This window comes from Dufourea novaeangliae, unplaced genomic scaffold, assembly GCF_001272555.1.
Source record: "Dufourea novaeangliae isolate 0120121106 unplaced genomic scaffold, ASM127255v1 scaffold8, whole genome shotgun sequence".
NCBI classification, from domain to species: Eukaryota; Metazoa; Arthropoda; class Insecta; order Hymenoptera; family Halictidae; genus Dufourea; species Dufourea novaeangliae.
The window spans coordinates 7,375,741-7,392,143 of record NW_015373923.1 but is presented as its reverse complement, the minus strand read 5'-3'; the positions used below and the strand labels follow the sequence as shown (position 1 = coordinate 7,392,143).

At 38.6% G+C, this 16,403-nt stretch overlaps 1 protein-coding gene across 1 annotated transcript in view; it reads left to right on the top strand.

The window, feature by feature from the left end:
- The window catches only part of LOC107194615 (follistatin), a 74,144-nt gene extending 62,526 nt beyond the window's left edge, over positions 1–11,618 (top strand). Inside the window, exons 6-7 of the mRNA XM_015584260.1 lie at positions 6,898–7,194; positions 11,494–11,618. Coding sequence (XP_015439746.1) covers positions 6,898–7,194; positions 11,494–11,618 — 422 coding nt within the window. The remainder of the gene's footprint in view (positions 1–6,897; positions 7,195–11,493) is intronic.
- Positions 11,619–16,403: the final 4,785 nt, after the last annotated feature.

Below are 16,403 nucleotides of genomic sequence, written 5' to 3'. Positions count from 1 at the left end.
AGAGCTCTAGCCGTGGATCTGAGCAACGGTTCTACCCGTTGATTTGTTGCCAGTGGTGGAACGAGTTCCGAAAAGGATATACTCGAACAATAAGCTTCGCTGCTTTTCTTTTAGACCATCAATAACAGAATCTCATTAATTACAATTGACACGTATGAATCGTTCAATTTATTACTTGTATCCGTTAATTATATAAAACACCTATGCGTGATTCCGAATAATAACAAATATATCCTAAAATGTATCACCATTGTTCTAGACACTAGTAAATATTTGGCTACAGATTAATTCCGCAGAAATGGGTTTATAATTGTGTAGTTAAACAAATAATGTGTTCTATGTGGCTATTACAGAATATTATTATAAAGAGACCTATGATTTTTTTTAAACATTTACTTAAATGTTCTATAAACCATTCACAATCATATTGTTAGGATTTAATAGCCAATTGGCTGTAATATTTTTCCTCTACAAAAGAATAATGATTCAATTGATCCTAAGCTTCTAGCCAGTAGCCTAAATAACAAGTATCGTATAAGCTGACACGATATTAATTCTGTTCCTTCGGGACAAATGTACCAATCGTGAAAGATAATATCAACGGTTTGGGAAAAAAAGATGAAAAAATATAGGTGGCGAGGTGTTCGAGTCGCGAGAACAGTTTTTTCTTTCTTTCGCTCGGCCGTTCGGTAGAATACGATTTTAACCCTTGAGCAGGTGCACTGTTTTAAATCATACGTGGCCGCGGCGCGTGGGCGTACAAAATGCAACACCGTAAATTACGCTCGATTTATGGAGAAAAACAAATAAATTTCGTCGAAAGAATTCGCTCGGTAAGAGGGCCCGTATCACTTATTCTTTAATTTAACCGTTCAACGTTCATCCACGATGTGTCTTCATGCGTTTCGCTAGTTTCATTTACCTATGTGTCGCGATCAAAGAATTTTCTTACGTTCGCCTGTTATTTATAAACCCCGTTGAAACAGTCAGCGGACAGGGAAACATGAAGGAAGTCCGGAATAACGTCACCATTGGTCACTTATACATCATGTATGCTCGTTTAAGAGTTAACAAGCGATTATGAAATATGAAAAAGCAGAATCTTTCTCGTACGGGAACTGATTTCAACGTAGATTAGTTTACTTTCAGCGGTATTAACTACCATTTCTATCGTTTCTACCATTTCTACCACATCTATCATTTCTACTATTTCTAACATTTCTACCATTTCTACCATTTCTACCATTTCTACAATTTCTACCATTCATACCTTTTTACCACTTTGTACCGTTTTTACCATTTGTACCATTCCCACTATTTTTATCATTGTTACCATTTTTACCATTGTTACCATTTTTGCCATTTTTACAATTTTTACAATTTTTACCATTTTTACCATTTTCACAATTTTCACAATTTTTACCATTTTTACCACATTCCCCATTACCATTTTACCATTTCACCATTCACAAATTTAACTTGATACGAAATTGCATTGCTTAACCTTTCATAAATTTCGAGCAAACATATCCTATTAAAGCGAAACGCTAAACAAGGAACGACGAGACAACGAGCTATGTTCACTCGTCATTCCATTTCTCGTGAACTCTATTACGATGGATCAAATTATTTTTTTACCGACACCACGCGGCTTGGGGTCGAATGTCGTGACACGGTATTTACAATTAGCGTTACGCGGAAGAAAAAGAAACCGTGGACGGGGTTAAGACAATGCGACGGCTGAAAGACGAGACGTAATTCTCTTTAACGAGCACGTGCCTTACGAACATATGCTCGTCGGTAAACCACGCGATGCTCGTACGTGTGTATAACACATATACACGTAATGGTCGGCCGCGTGCATTCCTTCCTGCGTTTGACCCCCGCGCGACACACGCCATGAATCATAAATCATAGCCGCGTTATATCGCGGATTTGCAAACAGCCCCGTACGCCGTCGAAGACGCATCCCGCCGTTCCGCGAAATTTACGGCTCTATTGAAGAGTGTTACGCGCCCGTGACACGCGTTGAAGCGTTTACACCGATCGAAAATCAAAGTGATACACTGCGTTGCGTAACTGTAAAACCGATACGAAAATCTTCCGATTCTTGTGTGGTGTTCAGTTTACTCGAAAATCGAGTGTACGTATATATCGAGAAACAATGTTTCTTCTATAGGGGAAAACATTTTTCTATCTGCAATGGGAACGGAGTTACAGTCTAAAACTATCAAGCAAGTCAAAATGACTTGTCAGTACATTCTTATGACGATGATTAAAGTGTTATAAGTAGAATGCAACGATTTTTCTATTTTTTTCTTAACTCAATATAACTATATATATAATTTTCTTAACTACTTTTGTTCTTGTCTTCAAGAATTACTTTATAAAATTTTATTTTCCATAAAAATCCACAGTTTAGTTATAATAATATATTTGCTCGGATCTTTTCAATTTTCATTGCGATATGAAAGTGAAGAAATTAGTTAATTTATAAATTTGTAAATTTTCAAAAGTTTGTCATGTTTATCGACCGATCGAAATAAATGTGCGTTTATCGGTGGTAGTTCTAGTGTTAATGGTGGAACGCCCGTGAGAGTAACAGTTATCAGTGCCTGCAGATTTTATTTATCTATAATCTATGGCATAGTGCAAAACACAATAAAATAGAAACTTTAAGGAAACATAGTGAAGATTTGTATTTAATTTTGAAAACTGTTTCTGTATCGTCTTGTATAGAGTACTGTTTCTCGTAGATTATCGTTACGCCTACTTGTTTGGCATCACTTAATTTCAACCAATCGCGAGTTCTGTTTCTCATCTTTCTAGGAAGTCCTGAACTGCATCATAGACGAATTGATTCTTCAATTTGTCGATGGAAATTTCTGTTCCGTGCGAGCTATGGTTTTTTCTAAGAAAGACAGCGTGATCTAAAGATCGAATCTAGAACCTCAGTGAGGGATTCATGAAAATGTTTTTGTTTTCGATAACCTTCATTTGTTACAAATATTTGATAATGCAAGTATTAACTTTTTAGAGATTCCATTAAATATAATCTGAATAGCAGTTTTTCAACAACTTATAGAACAACAATACTTTTTATTCGTAACATTCTGTTCGCGTTCTGGATCTCGAAGAGAAATATAATTTTTTAACGAACCAATTCTTTTTTCCGTAAATAATATTTAATGCCAAAAATAAATTCAACAAACTTGTTTATATAAGATTCTTTGTTGTGATTCCCCCATAAAAAATAGACTAAATTATATATTACGAAATTATAACAAACACGAGTAAAAATTTATAATACTTAACAAAATTTTATAAAATAAATTTTCAAAAGTCATTGTAAGGAAAATGTGATTACACATGCACAATAAAATAAAGTATATAGAATTTCCTATAATAAGACGAAACAGTATTGTTTAAAGCCTTTGTTCATTGACGTTCTAGAAGAGATTCAAATCGTGGCAATCCATCACTTCTAAGAATCACATTTGTCTTCAGAAACAAATGTGATCGCCGTGAGTACACGCTTGTTGATCTTCCTCCCCGTATTTTTCTTCTGCGTCCTCGTTATTACATAATACGCGTCTGGTGAATGATTCGTCTTAAACGTCCAAGGCAACGGATTACTGCAATTTATCGTATCACTTGATACGCCGATGACTAATAAACAGAATGCAATGTTATGCAACGTCGTGTGTACGAGGGTCATTGGTCATTCAACCTGCTGTAGCATTGACACAATGTACTCGCTGATTGGGCCACGGTAATGTGTTCGAACTTGCATGATTACCTTGGTGTATTATTTACGTGGCGTGTGAAAGCACCGATAGTCCGTATAACTGCAGGCATTTAATTAAATATCGATTGACTTTTACTTAATACCACAGTTTATGGGTCCTTTTAACGGGTTAAAAAAATAATTGGGCCGGAATTTTGAAATGAAATATCTATTTAAAGAATTTGATAAATATAAAATGAATTACTTTGCGCGTACCGTTCAATTATTATGGTTTAAATAATGTTGATTTAAATGCATTATAAATTGACTACGGAACTTTGTGCAAATTAACAATTGTAGCAACGAATATTTAAAAAATTAAAATGGGACATAATCTTAAATTCGGTATTAGAAGCTTCACTACATTTGTAATAACACATAAATAATATTAAACTTTACTAAAACCTTTGTTTTATCGTATTTTCCAAGTTAAGGAATGCTATAAATGGATAAAAATCCATAGTCCAATTATAAAATTTATTTAGAGTTGTGAGTTCGAAAAAAAGGTTACACAATTTTTATAATTTCTATAAATAATTTCTATAATACTATGTAATACTATTCAATAATTTTCTATGAACTCCTAAACATATTAAAGTACAGTAAAAATTCTGTTTTTTATCCATAAAAAAATGACTAGTACAAAGAAATAGAAGTTAATGTCGTTTACTATACCATAGTATAACCTAAATTACAGGTTCTCGCGCAAAGCCACCGTTATCATCGTCGACATTTCGGGTTCTCATCCATAGTTATTCGTTTTAATAGACGCGCAGCGCATTATTCTCATTAGTATAATGCTCGCCGTACTACAATTTGCGTAATGTGGTCTTAATAAATTCAATTGCTCCTGCTAAGCATATGCCTCTCAACGCGATGCCAATGTAACGGCTGGGCCAGCTAGGACATACACCACCGGGGATCCCAGCACCGGGGCGAACTTCCATGTAAAACTACAATGGCGTCGCCTAAGCAGGGACTTCTACCGAAACGTAAAATACCGGTATTATACCGGTATTTTCGGTTGTACCTTCGCCCTATATAACCCAAAATAAGGCCTACTCTTATAGAAACCGAAAAAATACCGATATTCATTTCGGTTTCCGGTAATAAATCGGTTTCGGTAGAGCTTCAATGGCATAAAACCGGTATTATATCGGTATTTTCGGTTGTACCTTCGCTCTATATAACCCTATTTAAGGCCTACTCTTATAGAAACCGAAAAAATACCGATACTCATTTCGGTTTTCGGTAATAAATCGGTTTCGGTATAGCTTCAATGGCATAAAACCCGGTATTATATCGGTATTTTCAGTTGTACCTTCGCTCTATATAACCCTATTTAAGGCCTACTCTTATAGGAACCGAATAAATATCGGTATTCATTTCAGTTTTCGGTAATAAATCGGTGTCGGTATAGCTTCAATTGCATAAAACCGGTATTATATCGGTATTTTCGGTTGTACCTTCGATCTATATAACCCTATTTAAGGCCTACTCTTATAGACACCGAAAAAATACCGGTATTCATTTCGGTTTTCGGTAATAAATCGGTTTCGGTATAGCTTTGATCGCATAATACCGATATCAGAATCATACCGGTTTAAGTCTGTGCACCTAAGCATCGTTTCTAACGACAAGTACATATACATATCGCATTACGGAGCGTGAATCGCTTATATTAATCTAGCACGTCCACGTAGTACGGCAAACATAGACAACAAGTACACCCGCCAGTGATACGATGATTGCCCCGATCGCAGCCTGCGCGAGCTAGGAACATTAGAGAACGTCCGCCATTTTGAGGGGCAAACAACCGAGTTGACAAATAAGCCGTGCTGCGAACGATGTTTGACAGAATAAGAGTGCGTCATTATATACTTTCGAGAAGTTCAGACTTGAGATCGTTTATACAATTAACGTTTAATAGGTGTGTTAATGTTGAATGCAGAAATTTTTATCGTATAAGGTTATAATTCGTTATTTAGATAAAGAGTTTCGAATAACCAATAGAAGATAAAGTATTGCGCCATTTTTTTATTGATTAACCCTTGTGTGGGTAACCAAAAATTTTATTCTTCGCCCAATAAGAAGACTCTTATTCTTGCCTTTATGAATTACCTTATGAAATGTAATTTTGCTTAAAAATCAGCAGTCTAGTAATAATAGTATTTGAAAAGGGGGAGGGGCTGGGGCTAGTGGAAGGCTGCTGTGACGAGGCAGAAACGAGAGACAGAGGTCCAATCGTCGAATTAGACGTGCTCTGTCCTCGTCCGCCGAGTTGCGTTCGCAGACACGATTACTGCAATAATATATCGTTACACCTACTTGGGTCAATGGCCCACTTCTCACGGGGGGGGGGGGGTGGGAGGGGAGAGAATCGTGTAATGTGTTGCTCATTTTTTATTCTGTCAGTCGTCGTCGGCGTACGCGACCCGATGAAACATTACGCAATTCGTGCATTGACCGTCCGAACGGTGATAAATAATCACGCGGTTGTTGACACCGGTAGAATTTGGACGTGTGTCACGCCGTCCTTCGACCCCTTCCGACAAGCTTTTTTTTTTTATTATAATCGTGACCCTGCTACGGTTCGTATGTTTCACGGATGTAACCGAAGTGGTCAAGAATATGATACGAAACAGTAATAAACAGTAAAGTTAACATTAGATCTAATACACTTTCTGCCTTATTCTAGTCACAATAAAATCCTTAAGAAATTAATGAAAACCCAATCTTCACATTTGTCTTTACAAAACCCCTGAAAAAATGTTATTTTGCATAAAGTCTACATACAATATATGATATACAATTTCGTATAGTCGATTAAAGTTTTTTTTTAAATCCACGTTCCTGATGAATAATAAAACTTTTCTAGTTACATCGATTTATATATCGATATATTACGAAAGAATTGTCGAAGCGAAAAACTACATGACTTACACCACTTTCATCATCACTGATACATTTACGACTCGACCTGAATAGTTCAGGTAACCAAGATTCTATTAAATCGAGACACGTGAACTGAGGGAGGGGGGAAACATATTTTTCACCAGATGTCAGAGTAGGCGTTCTAACCACGTGCCGTACGTTTCTTTGTCCTACAGAGAACGCAGACTGTACAACGATTCGTTGCCGCGAGGGGCAGACGTGTCTGTCGGAGATGAATTCGGGGCGACCACGTTGCGTGACCTGTACCTTCCGTTGCCCCCGGAAACGGGAACGGATCCGGAACCGGACACACCGTGATCGAGATCCATCGGCGACCATGCTCTGCGCCACCAACAACATCACGTATCCGAGTTGGTGTCACATCGTCAAGGACGCCTGCGTTACCGGCTACGTCCTCGAGACGCGACACGCCGGCCCCTGCAACGCCTACGACGCCTCGCCTCTTTACATCGGTGAGTCCACGGGGACACGGGATCACCGTAGATCATATACAGGGTGAACCACGAATCGTGATCAGTAGAGATTACTCTGTTATTAGCAGTCCGATCGAAAATATTTTTTCCACAAAGAATTATAGATACATACTCAGCTATCAGTGCAGCTTAAAGACACCTTAAACCTAAAACAATCGTAAAATGGACGTCTTCAAGGCGTCATGTGCTATCTGGGAAAGATCACAACGTAGAATCACGGCGTACAGTGATTCCTCGACGAATGCGACACGAAAGACTGCGTTATTCCCACCTCTAGGAGGGCCCCCTCTGGAACCAGTTAAAATAGAGTACACAGAAACTAAGCAAAGGCTCGGTTTCGTACAAAAAAAATAAATTTACAAATTTGCTGAAAACCCAGATAGCAACTTACGCCTTGAAGACGGCTTAAAGACGCCTGAGACCTAAAATAGTTGTAAAATGGCCGTCTTCAAGGTGTCATATGCTATCTGGGAAAGATCACAACGTAGAATCACGGCGTACAGTGATTCTTCGATAAATGCGACACGAACAACGGCGTTATTCCCATCACTAGAGGGTCCCCCTCTGGAACCAATCAAAATAGAGTACACAGAAACTAAGCAAAGGCTTGGTTTCGTACAAAAAAAAACAAATTTACAGATTTTCTGAAAACCCAGATAGCAACTTACGCCTTGAAGACGGCTTAAAGACGCCTTAGACCTAAAATAGTCGTAAAATCGGTAAATGCTATCTGGGAACATTTCCGCCTTGCCACGAATACTCCGAAGTAAACCCGAGTTCGTTGCGCTCATCGAGACCTTACTGTACTATTAAAATGAATGGAATCGCCACGGGTGAAGTCTTCCCTGAAGAACAAGAAGAAAAAAAAAACGGAAAAAAGAGAGGCAACATCAGAGTCGTTTTCCATCGCGTGCAGACGGAACGCTCGTTCGGATAGTAACAGCGGGTCTCCGTCGACACCCTCCATTCCGATTTCATTTCGCGGTTTAGCGAGGGAATCGTCGATGTCCGAAGGGGGGCACGGCCGTTTCCCGTGCCGTGATAAAGCGTCGTACGCGTCTGGTCATTTATCTTTTTCTCCACGGAGGCGTGGACCATTCACGGAGCCGTCTGCGGGGCCCGAGCGATCGTCCCGTAATCCACCGTGGAATTCGCCTTGTTCGACGCGCGCGAGTCGCCTCTTTTAGAATACGCGGCGCCCACGCGAGCGCGCACGTTTTGTCCTCGTCGCCTGTTCCGTCCAGATCGACGGACTTTGTACGCGGAAACACACGTCTGTTTTTTATTTTGTTTTTATACGCTGGCCGAAATTTCTATAGTCATTATGTTTTTTGATGAATTCTTATAATTATTCCATATTAATGACAAATTTGTGTTTGTTAGTATTTCGGAATTAATTACAAAAACGTACACATTGGTTTCAAAAAATAAATATAATATTTATTTTAAAAAAAGAAAATACACGATTCAGCAGAAAACAAATTGCAAAATTTCGATAAAGTCATTCGCTTTTTATATAGGTACAGTTGAAATTAACAATTGTTTTACAATATTTCTATATTAATACTTAGTGTAACCTCCATTTTTTTGAATGAAAATAGAAAAACAGATATGATGGAGCAATAGAATTGGTATTTTGAAAGTACACTAGCCGAAATTTCTATAAAGTCATCATCGTTTTCATAGATACAGTGATTCCTCGATGAATGCGACACGAGCACCGGCGTTATACCCACCACTGGGGGGTTTCCCCTCTGGAACCAATCAAATTCTGAAAACTTTTCCCCTTGCCATGAATGCTCCGAAGTGGAGCCGAGTATGTCGCACTCATTGAGACATTACTGTATCAATTAAAGGCAACTGACATCTTCTCAGCTCCCAATTTTACAAGTTCTGCTTGGACTGCTACAACCCACTAAAAATATGATCTAACGAGGTGTCGATAAACGAACGCAGAAAGCTTTAAAAGATTCTTCAGACAGTAGTAAAAAGTGTCGTATGAATGTAGATTGTATTGTCGATATTTCACAGTTATGTCGCTCATATAGTATATACTTTATTGAACCATCATTCAATTCATGGAAATCTAAGGGAAGCCTTGAAATGTTGGCGAATAATTTATTGAATTTGTACAAATTGAAAGAATTCATTGTGCAACAGTCTTGTATTCTTTGGGCGGTCTGAATGCCGTTTAAAGTGCCCGGGATATACGGGTGTTGTCCGCCCCCAGCACACAGACGTAGAAACCTGTTGCATGCCGGCGCGAGGTAACGGGGGAGCTTTTACGCATTCGATTTATAGCGTCCTAAATTAATTTTACCGCTGAATTTCACGATTGCACGTGTGAGCACAGGTCCGTTACTTTTGTGGCACGAACCGGAATTCATGGAAACGGGTGAAATGTTTTGTTCGTCACGGGTATATGCGTGTTCTCTCGAGGTGGCACTGTCACCTTTTACAGTTGTCATTGGAAAGACGAGTCGTCCGATAGTAACAATTTCTTCTTACGTTTGAACGTGTTATTTTATTTGTAACACGTGAAGCGAATCATTTTGTGAAGGGATCGGAAGATCGAATCTATTATCTGGTCTATATACAGAAGCCAACAAAGAAGTTACCATTTTTTTTATTCTTTGTATTGCTATTATTTGAGCCGTACATTTGCCAAAGTGATTACGTCCACAAAAGTTACACATAAAATGCATTTTAAATATAGAATATTAAGCGCCAGTCGAGGCGCTACAATTTTTAAAAATTAAAAAAAAATGGTGAAAGTCACTTTGGCCGGCGAACGGCTCATTTTTTAACATTAACTTAAAACCATAACCGTTTTAGTATCTTAGAGCCGATATGTCGACTTTGTGGGTTTTCCGAAAAATATCTTGAGCCAATATATCGGCTCTCCATTAATTAATATAATTTAAACACATGTAATAACACTTTATTTTTATAAAATAATTTTACATAGTGTAACATACGTTTACTGGATAGAGATAATACAATTTTTAAAAACACGTGATAACATCTTCATTTTTAAGAGAAATGTGTTAATTTTAATGGATACCTCAAAAATCGAATATTTTTCAAGGCATTTTTTGTACTGGGTTTTATACAACTTTTAATTCTGTATCGGAATATATATATTAAACATATACTGAAGTTTTAAGTTAACGTTAAAAAATATTTAAAATAAAACAAATCGAAAAAGTGGTAATTTTTTTGTCCGCTACTGTATATATAGTATTTATAATATTATATTAGTGGGTCTATGTTCATTGTTATTCCGCGTACATTAACATTTTCAATGGTTGTCTTCGTGGCCGACAATACCAGGAACGTGTTTCTTTTTCTGTATTGTATCATAATGGGGGCGCAGCTGAACGCGAGATTCCTTTATGCTGCAAACGTGACTGTATCGTAATTACATCAGGAAACGATACAATGACGGTTCACTGTTACGCAAATTATAAGAGAGAAAGAGATCGTAAATACGTTCGCGAACAGAAGCCTTTGAATAGTTCGCATTGTCTTTACGCAGTAAACCACAAAGCCAGAATAACGGTGCTACGTTTTCCGTCTCACTGAGCCGGTCACAGGAAAGCCGAACTATGTGGCACGCATTTAATGTTAACATTTCAATTCAATGAATACCTGTATTTTTTTAATGTACTCGACAAATTGGCACTTTTTTTCGCAGAGAAATCGTACGTTTTGTTACTAGACGGTTCCAACAGTTCGTGCACTGTTACTATATGTATAGAATTTAACTCTTTAATGGTGGAATTTTATTTTGGAAAGGTGTATCTGCATGCATGATTAATTTGATTCTTTAATTCTAATAAAAGAATCATATTTTTCAATTTTTACTGAAATTTCTATTTTTATATCAAAGGGTATGTTATTTTTCACACGATGAGTATATTCGTCATTACCCAAGAAAGGGTAATTTTTTTCACATAAATTTGTAATAAAGTGAATGACCATATTAAGCTGCGTATCCACTTGTTGCGTATCCTCGTATCGTATCAGTGTTGTGTATCGATATGGACGGGCAAGTGTTGCATCGTTGCGCATGAAAATGTATCGTATATTGATACGATACGATGATACGCAACAAATGGATACGCACCTTCACAGCATCTAACACATTAACGATTACAAGGATTATAATTATAATTGTCATGCCGGCAGATCGAAAGCTCAAATCGCAAAAGCAGAAGGTAACCAGCGATTGAAACATAATAACGATTCTTTGTTTTTTGTTACCGTTTGTTACAGAAAAGGACAACACATCAAGCAACTACGGCCTCGATCTGGCAGACGAGGACGCGAGATTCGAGGACACCGAATCGGACTCGTTATCGTACAACGCGCAAACGCATCATTCGCTGGCGTTGTCGTAGCGCGCGATCGATCGTGATCGCTCGATCCTTTTCGCCGCACGATAAATCGTCGATCGCCCCTATCCAGTTCTGTCTTTGTTTACGACACTGTTTACGGGGAAAGGAATCGCGAGGCGTCGCGGGAAACGTCGATCCAGGTTATGGAAACTTTGGGTATCCAGAGAGGACGGGGAACCGATACGACCGGGACACCGCGTCAAGCTTCCTACAGGATGCGCCTAGAGGGCACGGCGGTCGTTTAATCGTCGTAACGAGACGACGCACGGTGCGCCACGTGCCCTACGCGACGGATAAGATAGGTTAAGGGGGCGGATCAGTATTCTTTTTCTTCGTTTTCGAAGGACCTGAGAGCGTGGAAAGCCGGTCGAGTCGAGACGGATTAGCACTTTCGCGATTGGACGCGCTGTTGCTCGGGCTCTTTTGTTAGGACACGACAGCCACTTGGACAGGTTTGTATCTATTATTTGCTGGGAAGTTCAGAAACATTAAACACCGAGTTTAACCCCTTGCCCTATAACATCGAGTCAGACTCGTGTGGACGATTTCAAAATCGATTCAACAAAGAATATTATTCGGTTTTCTATGAGTCGAAGTAAAATGCTACGTTGCTGGCATTAATATTTAACTTTTACAGTAAAAATACAGTTGCGATAAGTACAACATTCCTTTCGTTTCTGGGAAACTATCGACAGCAATGTAATCCTGGAGTCTTCAGACGTCAAGAAAATCGTAGGGCAAGGGGTTATGAATTTGAGCTTTTTCAATTGTATCTCGATATCCACATTTACCAGATTGTGACATTCCAGCTGACTAATGGTGACTTGACGTACGACGTCATTAAATCTCTAAACGTAGAAATTATTGTAACCAGTCAACCAAACCTGCAAAACCACATTTTGTCCATTTGTGTATGGGAACAAGTTCGATGCAAGATTTGCTTATAAATCATTTACGCGCAAATTGGCTCGCGCAGACTCTGTTCCCTTTTTGCCCCCAAATTGACACAGGTTGTTTTGCAAGACTCGCAGCCAATTTGCTTTACTATTTTGTCAGCAGGTGTTGTGTGCAAAACCCAAGTTAAATGCAGAAACAGATGGCTATGATTTTCTATACAAATTTTGTCTTTATTTACTGGCAACTTGCTCGAAACTTGCACACAACTGGTTATCATGGTAGGAACTGGAATATTAAGGATTCATGGAATCTGGTAAAATTGGTTTACCGCAGGATTCGTTCATACATAGTCAGTCGCTCGAACAATAATCCATTAAGTTTCAACGCGATTGTCTTTTTGCCTGCTATTACGAAAGAAAATGTGGCAAAAGCCATTACGAAAAAGCGAATCGAGTGTCTGTAAATGGTGCCCTGTAATAGCTTCGAACGATGCAAACCTGCGTGTAGTGAAACAAACTTCCAACCGTAATTTTGTGTTTATAATATAAAACGACGATGTAATATAATATGTTTATATTATAAACTCATCGGAAATTGCAATGGCTCCTGTCGATCGCGTAGCAATGCTGAATGTCTGTTGAACCTTCATAGAGGGCGTTACTCTTAGGTGAACGTAACCGATCGCGAATGTGTTAATACCGTTTGGAATAGATTCAAACGATCTCCGAAGGACTTTGACATTAGTTGGATCTGTGGCGTAGCAATTGTACTTGTTATCACTACTCGACGAGCGTAGATCAGACACGTTGAATTTTAGAGTCCAAAGAATATAGGACGCGCAGCTAACCGGATGTTTTTACACGCGACACTCGCAGAAGCAATTATAGTAATGTCTCGATGAGTGCGACGAACTCGGGTCTATAAATTTGTTTTTTTTTGCACGAAACCGAGCTTCTACTTGGCATCTGTTTATTCTGTTTTGATTGGTTCCAGAAGGGTACCCCCCAGTGGTGGGGATAACGCTGTTGTTCGTGTCGCATTCATCAAGGGATCACTGTATTGGCGATCCGTTGTCCAGAGCAGTCGCACGACTGTTTTATCGTGCGACGATCGACTCTGGCATGAGGTACTCTCTTAATGAGACTGTTCCTTCGTTCACAGACGACTCTCATTCTGAAACCCTGTTTCAATTACACAGCCGGAAATTTCATCGAGCACGATTCTTGTCGAATAGAAATATATTGGGTCGTTAACCGTCCGTAGGCAGACATATTTTTTCCCAGCCCCTGTGCAAACTGGATCGTTTATATCCAAGCCGAATTTTTGTAATTTTTTAGGTGTTTAAAAAATCTGAAATACTTATCTAAGTTTCTATTATATTACACAGGCGTTCTTCAAATCAAAAAACTTTTTTCAACAGAAATAAAAAGTTGGGGGACATTTGAGGGAAAATAAAATTGCGCCTGGGTCGTCAATGACTCACATTGCCTACGGAGGGTTAAGTATGAAACTTGACAAATAACGAAACACAAATTTTGACATTTATTATCTCTCTTTTGGCGCCAAAATTTCACTGCCAGGTTAGGTTAGGTTGAAAAATACGTCTTCGCTTTTCATAAGTCATATTTGTTTGTTGAAAATATCTTTATTAGTTTTATCGACTGACCCATTTTTGTGAAACTTTGGAAGTGTCGAAAATTCGTATGCTTTATGAATACGAGTAATGTCAACTATGCGTTTATCAGGAACCTGTATACCATCATCTTACAAAACCCCGTTAAAATCAAACTCGAACAATTGAGGTCCTTCCCTTTAAAAAGGATCGGTACCCACATGCCACCCTTAACCCTGGAATGGTCGCATTTAATCTGACACACGAGTTTTTGCAATGTAACATTTTCGCTAAGGAAAAAGTTATTTCAAATCATCCCAGGAACCCCTCATTTCCGGGAGTCGAAGTTATTTTGGGATACGCTGTATAAGAAAAAAAAATATCAATCGTGTCCTGCTCCGCCGATACGGTGTATCGTTCAACCGGGACCGGAACCTGCAGAATATTTTCTCCACTCGCCAGAGAGTGAGAGAAAGGGGAAGAGGGAAATATTTCACGCTTAGGAGCGGACAGTTAACGATCACCCATGGAAGTTATGCGTTCTTAAACGTGCATAAGAATATCGCACAGTCTATATCCACGATTATTAAGTCCTGCAACGGTTTCGTTCCCCCTGTGGTCTGGCGCCGGTTGAATTCACGTAATATTCGTACTTAATTTATAATAGTTTCGCGACGCGGTCAGTTACGGAGCCCCTCCCCCCCCCCTCCGCTTATTCTCCACGCGTTTTATCGACCATAGACACGGTATCTATACAGGTTCTTCTTTTTTCTTTTTGCTTTTTATTTCTTCGCTTCAGGCGAATCGTATATTTGTTGGTTAATCTACGCGTGTCATTTTCCCGCGGCCACTGGTTGAAACCCATGCCAGAGGTTCATTACGGAAGGATTGCGCGCGCGCAGAAAGGACGTTCTCGAGAAACGAGTAATTTGTGGAAAAATTGATAGACCGGACACCTGGGAGTTTTCTGTCGTTAAATTACTTTACCCACGGTGTACGGATGTTCCCCACTCATATCAAGATAAATGATCATAAATTATTATATATATTATAACTGCAAGAAAAGTGAGATAGTTGCCGAAACTAAAATGGCATTAAACGTTTGGGAAATCTTGAAATGTTCTTGCGAATCATTTGTCTGTTATGTAATATAGACAAAAGTACAAAAAATATTTTTCTTTCTGTAATTGTTAAATAATTTGGAAACGAAAGGGTTAAGGGTGTGGGTCCCAATTTTCTCGACCTATTTCAGTATTTTCTTCTGATTTGTCTGAATCAAACAGGAATCAAATGTCTGATTTTTAAACCAATTTTTCAAATTGCAGTACAGTTTCAAACAATTCTATTTCGTTCTGCACATTTACAGTTTTCACATTATGTTCTTAATTTTTCAGTGTTATACAGATCTGCTTATAGTTCGATACATCTTCATAAATCAATATACCTACACCCTAAATTCTGTCATGCAGCAAGATTTTCAATCTTATTACATCTGCAGCTACTGAAAGGGCTCCGTAATACAGACAAAAACATATTAATTAAATGCATTACAAAGATTTAATTTTTTTATTTAAATAAAAATTTCTTTATAGCTAGGAATTGTTTAACAACAGATACTGATTTTCAGAATATGAAATTCAATAAATAAAAAATTACCCTACTGTTTCCACAACGTAAATAATTACAATAAAAAAAAAGGACATCGTAATCTCATCAATTCACAAATTCGACGTACTCTCGAGTCCTACAATTCACATCTCACGACGAAACTTTCCGAGAGGAATTCGAAAATTCTCGCTTCCACCGGTCCCCGCCATTTTGTATTCGTTTCTTCAGAACTCTGTCCCCCATGAGACTGCGAATTTTATGGAATGCAAACGTCCTGACGGCGAGCCCATGCTCGCGAAAACAATTAACGTTCCTGACAGGCCACAAAAAGCGTTCCGAGAAAAATGAACGGACGCGTCGCGACACCCCGCATCGCACAAAATACACAAGGATTCGAATTAACTGGCGTAAAATGGCCAGGGTAGGGTAGTGGGAAACGCAACGGAATTTGTCGCGTTCCTTTTGCGTCGACAGCGTTTTCGGAAAAAAAAAAAAACTGAGTTTGAAAATTCATCTGAACCACGTGTACTAGGGCTGGCAATAAGTAGAAACGGTCTGTAATGAACAGACACGCCAGACAAGTCCTATTCTACTGCCTGTGTATCGAATAAATTTTTTTCTGTACCTGTAGATACAGTTGGATAAAACTTATCATTAGACTGCGGATTTTA